The following is a 10,233-nucleotide window of genomic DNA, read 5'->3' on the forward strand; positions in this document are numbered from 1 at the left end:
ATTCATGAACCAAAATTCATGAAGCTTCTTCTAAAGGCGTACTTATAGGAAGTTCCTTGTGTCAAAGCTGCTGTGCCCTTCCTAGTTAAACCTGACTGAGGTACTGAGGACACTGACACCAGTAGGTGCTATTATCTTTTAAGCTAAACCTGATAGTACTTTTGACAAGAAATTGCTTATAAAAGAGTATGATAACACCTAGTTGCAACTAGTGAAAAGCTGTGTGATAGACACAGGATACAGGAATAGACTTGGTAATAGTGTAATGGCATTAAAATGATTGTTAATTAAAGATTGTATTACTTGCTGAAGTAGACATGAGACCTTTTCTTGTGTAAGTACTATTCTTTGTCTTTAAAGGTATGAACAATCCTGCATTAACCATGGAAAATGAAACCTAATTTCTCTTAAAAGAAGCATCTGAATATGTAAGGAAAAGGTATGTTAATATTCTCTGTACTTAATATGTTATTCCATGATTCCTTATCACTTGAGGAACGGACAAAAGAAAATTACTAAAACAATTCCTATATGTTTTCTTTTCTTCAATTAATTTTTTTACCATGAGTAGTAGCACATGAATTCATAGTTTTAAACTAAACCTCCTATTTCTTGATGTATCATATTTGCAAAATAGTTCAATCTTTATACCTATTTGTTTTAGGTAATGTTCCAACATATTATTATTCCCTTTCTTTAGAAAGACAATGAAATTTTGACTATTCAAACTGTTCAGCCCATATTTGTAAAGCTGAGTTTGAAAATTAAGTTAGTTCTTAACACTGAATGCCAGGATCACAGCTTGGTATGGTAAAGCAGGTAAGGGTCTATCAAATGATGAAGGAAAAAGGATTTAATCTAATATATAAGCTATTCACGTCTTGTTCTGTGTCAGGTACTGAGCTGGATCCTTTCTGATGGTAAAAAAGTGCTGCCTTCTGAAGACAAAAAGTGTTTGTATGACTTCCTGAACATTTAATCACCCATTGTCAAAAACAGCTGAGATTTTTTTGATTTCTTGTATTGATATCTTGCAACATAGAGTTCCCAGAAAGCAGGTTTGAGAAGCAGCTAGTAGATTCTCTTGGGTACATAAGGAGACCTTAATAACTGGGTTTTGGGGAATGAACACAATCGATCATCGTATTCAGTTTAGTATTTGAATATTGCTAAGTCCACCAAAGCTTCTGGAATGAAACTATTTTGTATTTAAAACTGTATAAAAAATTTGACCCCAACCCTAAGAGTTTCTGTATACCAAATAATTGGTATGGAGCAATAGTTGGTATGAAAGCAAAGTCGGTTCTGTCTCTACTGTTGGAAGTAACCTTTCCAGTCATCCTGAAAAAGTGTCTTGAGTGGATATGCTTCATTTGTGTGCGACATGGCTCCTGGACATGCTGTCATGGTCCCTCATGGAGAAAGTGGAAGGCATAGAAAGCCATCAGGGAACTGCAGTGATTGTTATTAGATCCATCAGAAATGGTATTGCACTGTCAAAGCAGATTATAAAAATGGTAGGTGTGCACATACCCCAATAGATGGTATTGCATATATGGCAACATATGGCACATACCATAGCTTGTACCAAAAAGTTCAGTTTGATTCATAAGAGAAACTAAAAAAATTCTTGACCCTTACATTCTGGTTTTGTGTTCAGTGATGAAGACACAGTTCCAGATATAGGTACATCTGCAAACTTGATGATGATGTGAAGTGTTAGAAGTGTTGAAAATGTGGGTGTCAGATGAGCAAAGTTAAAGAGACGAGCGAAGGAAATTTAAGATGGTGTCTGCGGTTTTGACTGCTTTGTGTATGTTATTTGAATAGAGTATAAAAACCTCATTTCTAAGCCTTTGTTCAAAATGGAAAATGCTGTATTTCTGCCTTGTTTAATCCATCTTTTTTTTTAACAAAAGAGCAGCTACTGGGAAAGAATAAATTACTCAACTTCAGTTAGTTTGATGTCTTACATGTCATCACTGATCAAGAGTAAAACATTGGAGACAGACTTTAAAGAAACAGATTTTTTGATTATGTTACAGAAATACCATTAATTGCAACTAGTTTTATTGGGTTGGAGTTCTACTTTCTAAAGTCCTAACATTTTGTTTACTTAAGTTATAGCTTTTAAACTTTAATCTTTCCTTGAAGAGTTGTACATTTTATTGGAACTTAGTCATTCAGATTATTCTGAATATCAGACATGGTCTGTGATTGTTCTAGAGATGTTAATAGTGGGGGGGTTTTCCCTGCTGTTCAGCTTGTTAAACAACTCATCTCTTTTTTAATTGTTTTTTTTTTCTTTTAGTCCAGTCTGAGAAAGTAACTTTAGATATATGTTTGCAGTCTGATTAACTCACTCCTGGGGTTTGTAGGCTTTGTTTGTTTGTTTGGAGCTTTTTTGTTTTTTCTTTTTGTGAGCATCCATTATGAAATGAGGCTTTTAAAAGAGGTACCACTTTTGGCGGAGGTTATGTTCCAAAGAGTAAGTGTAAAACCACATAAAGGGGCTCCTGCACATTTCAGAAGGGTAATATCTTAAGGGCTGCTAATTCTTTGGCATGATTTGGTTCTATTTGGCACTTAAAAGACTTTAATGGAAAAGTAATTAAAAAGCCAATTTGTATATATATATATATATATATATATATGACATACAGTTGCTGGAATAAGAGCCCTTATATAACAACTTTTTTAAACTACTTTGCATTTAACTTCATTGCTTTATTGTCAGTATTTGAGTTATATTTGTTCCTAGGGAGTGAATAGAATAGAGCTGCTGAAGTCACCACAACAAAACCAAGTAATTTCATCTTTGACATGAAAAATACAGCCCACAACCCCTGCCAGTGTGTTAGAGTTAGAATTTCTGTCCCAACTAAGGATATGTTCAATAACCTGTATCCTATAATCCTTCATAGTTCATTAGAGGACTAATTACTGAGAATGCCAGATGTGGTTTACAGTAATGTAATAGAGAATTGTTCTTTAATGGTGTTGTTACCTGGAAATACTGTAAAAATAGCTCACTTCATTTTATAAACTGGTGGCCTACTTGCTGTCTAGTCAGTACTTAATCACTGTCATCCTGAAGTAGATTAATAACATAACATGAGTAACACAACTGTGAACAGTCTTACAGTGTTCCTCTTCATAATTTTCATGCTTCTGTTGGTCACTTTCCCCTTCAAGTTGATGATACCTGTAGCAATAACTTAATTTTTAAGTGTTCTTTGATTGTAATAATGTATTTTGTAATTAATGTTCTGTTCCAGTTTAAGAACAAGCCGTCATTGGAAGGAAGATGGATTCTTCCAAATTCAGCCCTGTTGGTCAGCTGTTCCTGTCTGCTCCTGTATGGATGTGCTCAGAAAACAAACCAACAGATGATTAACTATCTCCATGTCAGTGCTTGAAATACAAAACTAGGCACACTACTTCTGAACCAGACAAAGAATTTTTCAACTTAAAATTACTGTGTTTGAGTGGTGAAGGATGACTGAATATTAGGAAATGAAAAAAATAGGAGGCTGAGTTTACAAATGGCTGGTTTTACTTTGATATTCAGCACAAGAAAAATGTGACCTTCTTACATATCAGTCCATGTTCTTGCCTTGGTTTTACCTTTTAATTCAAATTGTTGTAAGTAGTTGACTTTAAAATCAAAGTTTTGCACTACTGCCCTTATGAATTCCTTATGAATTGGGAGAACACCCAGTGTTGATTATGAATAATTTAGTGGCTTGGTGGACTGTATTTTCTTTTGAGTGTTTGATAAGCAGTTTTTGAAGATAAGAAGACCCAAGTGAAATGTCTATTTTTGGAACATTTTTTTGGAAAACATTATTGCAAAAGCTCCGTTTCCCCTCAGATCTGCACTACCAATAGTTTGAAAAGTTATAGAGGGGAAAAAAATTCTTTGTTAATTGAATGCTACAGTGGGTCACTGCTCAGTGCTGTGATAAAAAGCCTGTATTCAGGTGGGTAATACATAAATGAAACTGGCCAGCTGGGGATTTTGATGAGAACTGCACAGGATAGTGCTATAAAATGGGGATTTTCTTGTCGCATTTGGAACTCTTAACCGCTTTGGGAAGTGAATGTTGGCACTGAACTTTAATCCAAAAGGCTTTTTACCAACCTGTGTTCCTGAGGGCCTCTGTCTTTCAAGCTTCTAGTTTCTTATTATCGATATTTGTGTCAGATTTCTTTTTTCTTGTTCTTCAAGACACTGCCTTTCTTACTGTATAATTTAATGGATATCATGTACAATCAAGGAGACTTATCACAATGACTTGTGATATTTGCATTTACAGGACAACAGACTTTTGATTGCAATACCAAAAAGCCAAGCTGCTGCACGTAGGAAATCCCCTTCAATAAAGTTAGGAGCTAGCAGCTTTCTTAGCATCAGAGGTTACTGGCCAGGTAATAAAAGACACACTATTAGTTTTCAAAGTCAAGGAAGTTTCAGCAACATAAATCTAACTGTCTTGTGCCTTTTGTATACACTACATTTATAGTATCAGTGTTTACATTTAAATGCAAATTGTTACTCTGAAAACAACTTTAGGAGAAACTTAGTTATGCTTTCTAGGTGGCTAGATAAAAGACTATTCAAAAAAAATAGTAAAAACCTCTCAGACTAAGCTCAGCTCAGTTGAAACAGAAAAGTGCTTCTGTTGTCAAACCTGAGTCTCTTAGCAGGTTGGTTCACAGTGTAAAGTTGCCAGTTGTTTGTTTAGAAAACTGGCAGCAGGACTAAGTGACATAATTCTGAAAGCAAAGAATACTGTCATTAACTCTTCTACAGGCAGGTAACTTTAAAATTTTTCTTTCTTGGGTTTACAACTGAAGTGATAGCTAGTGGAGCACAAATGTGGCTATTTTTTTCTAGTGAGGAAAAATGTATTTATTTTACTTTTTTTTTTAATCTCAATGTTTTACCAGCCTGAAAACATCTGTTTCTTGCCAGAAGTGCCAGAATGCGGATCCCTTGATGTAGAACACTTTTTCTGAACTAGCATGAAGGTAGCATACAGTTTACATGATACCTGCAGAGGTCTAGCAACCAAAAGATTTTTTGCAGCTATTTATTCAGTATTGTTCTGTCAGCTTACCTCGTATTTATGTTTGTTTAAAGGTGAACTTGTTAAGGGATAAGGGAGAAGAGGGAAAATATATTTTTTAACACTTCAGGTTCTCTGCATCTGTACAGTCTTGTTTTTTACTCAGTCACAGAGTGGTTTGTCATGGAGCATGCATTTAAAAATACTGAGTAAAGAGTTGAAATTCAGCTTCAATGTAACTTGCTCCATATTTTTATGTAAAGACAAAAGATTTCTTCCCCAGCAAAACACATCAAGGAAATGGATCTCTCTAATACAGATGTCAGTCTCTCTGAGAGCTCTCAGTAAGGCTGGGGATCAGTGTAGAGAAAGACCAGGGATAAGGGATCAAGAAATGCCTGACTTCTCCGTGTCTCAGAAGTCTCACTTGGAAAGCACAATAGCCCTAAGTAATCTGCAGCTTTGATGCAGCCAGAGGCTGTCCCCCTAGCGGAAAACTGATGGAAGCATGGGAAACAGATGTTGATGAAGGGAGGAGAAGTGGAAAGAGAAAGGATGATAGCTCAGAGGTAAACATGGAGCAGATCTGAGCCAGAGGGTTGTTGCCACATCTGCTCTCTGGATGGGTATGAGTTGTCTCCATGAAGAGCACTGTCAGCAGGCTTTTGAGGGTTCCTGTCTGTGTAGATACGGACAAAAGTGAGCTAATCATGCTCTGAAGTATAATTTCTGATGATATGACTATGTTCTTGGCTTTAAGCTCTCTAATACTTTCTATAACAAAGTGAAAATGCTCTTTATGACATATTGACCATTGTCAGTGTTAAAATGCACACAGGAGAATTTGTGAAGAGGTCAGGGGAGCAAGGATGCAATGTTGTTTGTCTGCTTACACTGATTCTCCTGTCCTTTATATTCTTGCTAGGCACTTTACTACAGCCTTTTGTGTAATTTCTGTATATTTTTTTTAAGGACTGCTTTTTACCTACTATACAGTTACTAGTCTACTTTTTTGCTAAAAAGAAAATAATATCCCTGATATCTGTGATTTTTCTAGTAGTAGGACTGCGTTTCAAGCTTTAGTGGAAATTGGACGAGTTCTACAGAGTCCTCAGATGGGCCTGAATCCCTAATGACAAGAGTTAAATTTATTTTGTATATATGTAAACAGTGGTATAAATCATAGCTCCCTACATGCATAAGAAGCTTCTTTAGTTTGTAGGTTAGAACAAATCCAAAACATGTCTGCACCAGAAGTGGTCCACACCATGCTCTGTGTCAGTTGATGGACTGGTGATGGAGCGCTTAAAATCTTCACAGAGAGTAATTTTTATTAAGAAAATGGAACACAATGTTGGTGAGCTCCTCTCATTGAGCAATTAGACACAGCTGGTGCTATGCAATTGAATTCTTCAACTTGAGAGAAAAAACATTGTCTGGTTTACATTGCAGACTGAAGGTTCTTTAGCAGACTAAAGGTAAATGAATGAAACACAGAATCACAGAATTGGTTAAGGTTGAAAGGGACCACAAATGGGGTCATCTGGTCCAACCTCTGTGCTTAAGCAGGGTCTTAGACTACATTGCACAGGATTGCCATGGTGGTTCTTGACTATGTCCAGTGAAGGAAACTCCAGAATGGTTCAGTAAACAAGTTTGTTTTAATGCATGGAATGCTATAGTTGGTTTTAATAATTATTTGGAGAGGTCTTGCCCTGATTCAGTTGACTGGTGTCCTGGAGGTGGGGGAAATATATTTCTACATAAATTTAGTGTATAACTTTGCTACTTGTTAATGTATTGCTCACATAAATAAATGCTTCTTGTTCAGCACGTCATGTACGTAGGAGTCATTGACACACTTCCTTCAGTTTTACTTATGGTGTACCTGAACAGCAGAACACATCTCTGCTATGGCTTCATTAACAACATAGTTGCAGTAAATGTCACTCGGCACCCTTTCACCAGCAATCTTGGACTTCATAGGTAAGTTTCCTTTCCCCAGTTTAATTGTGAAATCTCTAGCACCTCAGAAAGCACCAACACTGAAAGAGGTTGAGAAGGAACCAATTCCTTTATGGTCTTCTGTGGGTGAAACACTCAATGTCTTCATGCTGGCAGAGCAGACCAGCTGCACTCTTTTGGATACTGTAAAGGTCAGAAAGGTAGAATTTTGTCTTAAAAGAAGAGAGGGTTCTTAAACCCACCTAACTTTATAGAAGTGAGGTGGTGCAAGAAAGGGAGTAATGTTACTCACCAGGATTGCTGCCCACAGCAGCTTTGCTTCATGAGAGCTCTCCAGTCTCTCCCATGCCAGATTCTGATCTGCCCGACTTTCCACTCTTTGCTAAGTCTTCCCTAGGAAAGTGTTGGCTCCACCTCTGGTGCTGAGAGGATGGAGACTATTTGCTCAGGGGCCTCTAAAAATGCAGGAGCAGTTATGTAAGCAGTTTTCACCTCTTCCAGTTCAGACATAACCTGCGGTATGTGGTTTAAGCTCATCCCATTTTTAAAACCCTTCCATAAATACTGGTATTGAACCATATGCAGACAAAACCAAAAATAAATAAAAGAATGTGCTGCTATGCTGTATGGGTGGTGGGGTGTCTCTTTTGCTACTTCTCTTAAGAGTTCATCAGTGACCTGGTAATAGTATGGGAAAAGCAGCAGCCTTCTGAGGTGAAATTTTGAGCAAGTGGCATCTAAAAAATGCCCTGCCATTTCCTCTCTGCAGTTTTTCAGTTGTTCCCTTTCTAATTTTTTTATCATTCTGCTCTCTCTCTTCTTTCCTTCCATAGTAGTCCAGATTGAAAGTCTTTTATTTGAAATATAAAAATATTTACAGTCTCTTTATTCCTCTCCCTCCCCAAGTTGATTCTAGATAGATAATTCCTTCATTTCTCCGAGTTGGCATGCATCACTGAAATATTAGCAACTTGGTCATCCTGAAATCCAGTACTGGGTGGGGGGAGGTGGATTGATTACATGTTTCATCCTAGATCACTCTCATCTCAAGCAGATGGTCCCAACAGTTTGAGTGCAGCAGTTGGAAGAGTGTGCCATGAGCCATCTCCCCTTTCTCACCTCCTGCGTGCTCACAGTTTAACTGATTGGCATAACTGGAACAGACCCAACACTTACTGACAGTCATCACTTTATGAAGTCACTTTCCTTTTTTTTTTCTTTTCCCTGAAAACAGAATAATTTTCAGTTCACTTAAGGGTCTCTGGTTATAAAGAAAAAATACACAACACACAAACTGTTTGTCTGAGCAACGAAAACTTATTTTCAGTTATTTTCTGTTTCATACCAGAGATATGACTGGCCAGTAGCTCAAACAGATGCAATAGAAAAAAATAGCTTAGTGATGGTATAAGTGCACTAGCAATCAATCTTCATATAAAACACTATCATAGATACTACAGCTACACTCCATGCAGACAGACAAGAATGAAGGAAAACAGAGCTTGCCAAGCTCAGCTATTATGAAAGGTAGAGAAAGGATATTGTCAAATGTAACCCAGCTCTGATTTGCTGTTCTACAAAACATAAAGCATGTTCTCTGTAATGCAGCTCAAGAAATTCATCTGTTGTCAACTTCTACCTGGTGCATGAAGAAGGGAAGGCTTCCACTCCCCTCTCTCCCTCACATTATCCAACAGTGAATTGAGGCAAGTGTCTTAAGAGCACAGAAAGAGCACACTTGGGCAAGACAACTCTCCCACTTCAGCAGAGGCAGAAAATAATATCTCATCTGTGCTGGCAGAAGAAGGACCACACCAGCCTCTGCAGAAACCAGCTGACATCAATGGGCACATTTCATTCCCAACTCAAGACTGTTAAAATAATGCAGGAGAGTCATCCTCGTTTCACTACCTGTGTAACCTAGTCACGGAAGAGGGAAATAAATACCAAAATAATCTGTTAACCAACCACAGTACACTAAAGATCAGATATACCAGAAAAATAATTTCATGGTATGAATAGAAAAGTTTATTATTTGGGAGATTTTGTTCAAACTCAACAATTTGTGGTAGTCAGAGAAATATCCACAATTCTACTGGAGGCTTTTAGCTTTCTTTGCCATCACTGAGTTGGTGTCGTTAAATCAGTATCTTGAGAAGTCTGTTTTATTTAAAAATTCACTTCTTAGAATAATTATCTTACAAGTTAATAAACTGCAATGAACCCACACCACCCTAAATCCATCGACATAATGTGAATATTAAACTTCCAAGGAAGTTCTAAAAACTGATTCAGTACCAGAAGTGTTTTCTTCCTTCCAGTGCACTCTGGTGAGTTATTCAAGGTTGAAAAAACAATTGAGAGTTTAAATCAGAGGTCACAGAAACACATGTTCTCAAGTAAAAATGACACTTGAGAAAATGGGGGGAAAAAAACCCAAAACATGTCGGAAAAAGATAAACCACTGGGAAGCCAAAGACACAGCAGTGTAAGTTTGTTAGGTTTTCCCTTTCTTCAAAACCCAAAAAACCAGCAACATCTGGCCTTACAAAGCCACACGTTCTGTGAGCGATCAATGAACACCTTCAGTGGAAGAAGGCTCAGAGTAGACAGACGTGTGTGAAGCTCAGAAAAGAATGTAGGAAGTGACAACAGCTGTCACCAAAGAAGCTGAACTGACCTCACACCAAGGTGACCATAGATGGCCTTTGCTGTAAACAAACAGCTGTATCAGTTGAAGGGGTCAGCTGGTTGCAAATAGATCTTCCCTAAAATAATCAATAGAAAGTGGTATATTCCCAAGTCAGCCACACCAACATGGGGATGTGTGAACATGGCTCAGCATGACATAGAGTATAAAACCTGAACACCCAGCAAAAGTAACTTTGAGGAGAGCAATAGGCTTGAGCTGGCTTCAATCCATGTGGTCCTTCTGGCAGCTAGGATCACCCAGCACTGCAGTGGTGAGCAAGCTATAGAGAATGGTAAAGGGAATGATGTTTGTATTGTGATTCAACTATATACAATTGCTATATTGTGTTTGTGTTGTGATTTCAGTGTGTTGCTCCATTACTTTTCTAAATCAAAATCCCACATAGCAACAAATATCTTCAACTGAGTAAGTTTGGTTCTACAGCATTAAGCTTTCCTCATGTAGAATACCTAGAGGAACCTGGTCAGAGAACACTGGACTGTG

The 10,233-nt window shown here is 37.5% G+C and overlaps 1 protein-coding gene across 6 annotated transcripts in view; it reads left to right on the top strand.

Annotated features, from left to right (window-relative positions):
* The window catches only part of ZDHHC2 (zinc finger DHHC-type containing 2), a 37,793-nt gene extending 30,888 nt beyond the window's left edge, over window positions 1–6,905 (top strand). For 5 of the 6 annotated variants that reach the window (XM_027635872.1, XM_027635867.1, XM_027635871.1 and 2 more), the window contains 2 exons: window positions 361–439; window positions 3,279–6,905. In XM_027635872.1, coding sequence (XP_027491673.1) covers window positions 361–401 — 41 coding nt within the window. In that variant the 3' untranslated portion in view covers window positions 402–439; window positions 3,279–6,905. Of the gene's footprint in view, window positions 1–360; window positions 440–1,660; window positions 3,245–3,278 lie in introns of those variants that run through there. The other variant, XM_027635868.1, reaches the window with a different exon arrangement.
* Window positions 6,906–10,233: the final 3,328 nt, after the last annotated feature.

This window comes from Corapipo altera, unplaced genomic scaffold (assembly GCF_003945725.1).
Source record: "Corapipo altera isolate COAL_440 unplaced genomic scaffold, ASM394572v1 22b, whole genome shotgun sequence".
NCBI classification, from domain to species: Eukaryota; Metazoa; Chordata; class Aves; order Passeriformes; family Pipridae; genus Corapipo; species Corapipo altera.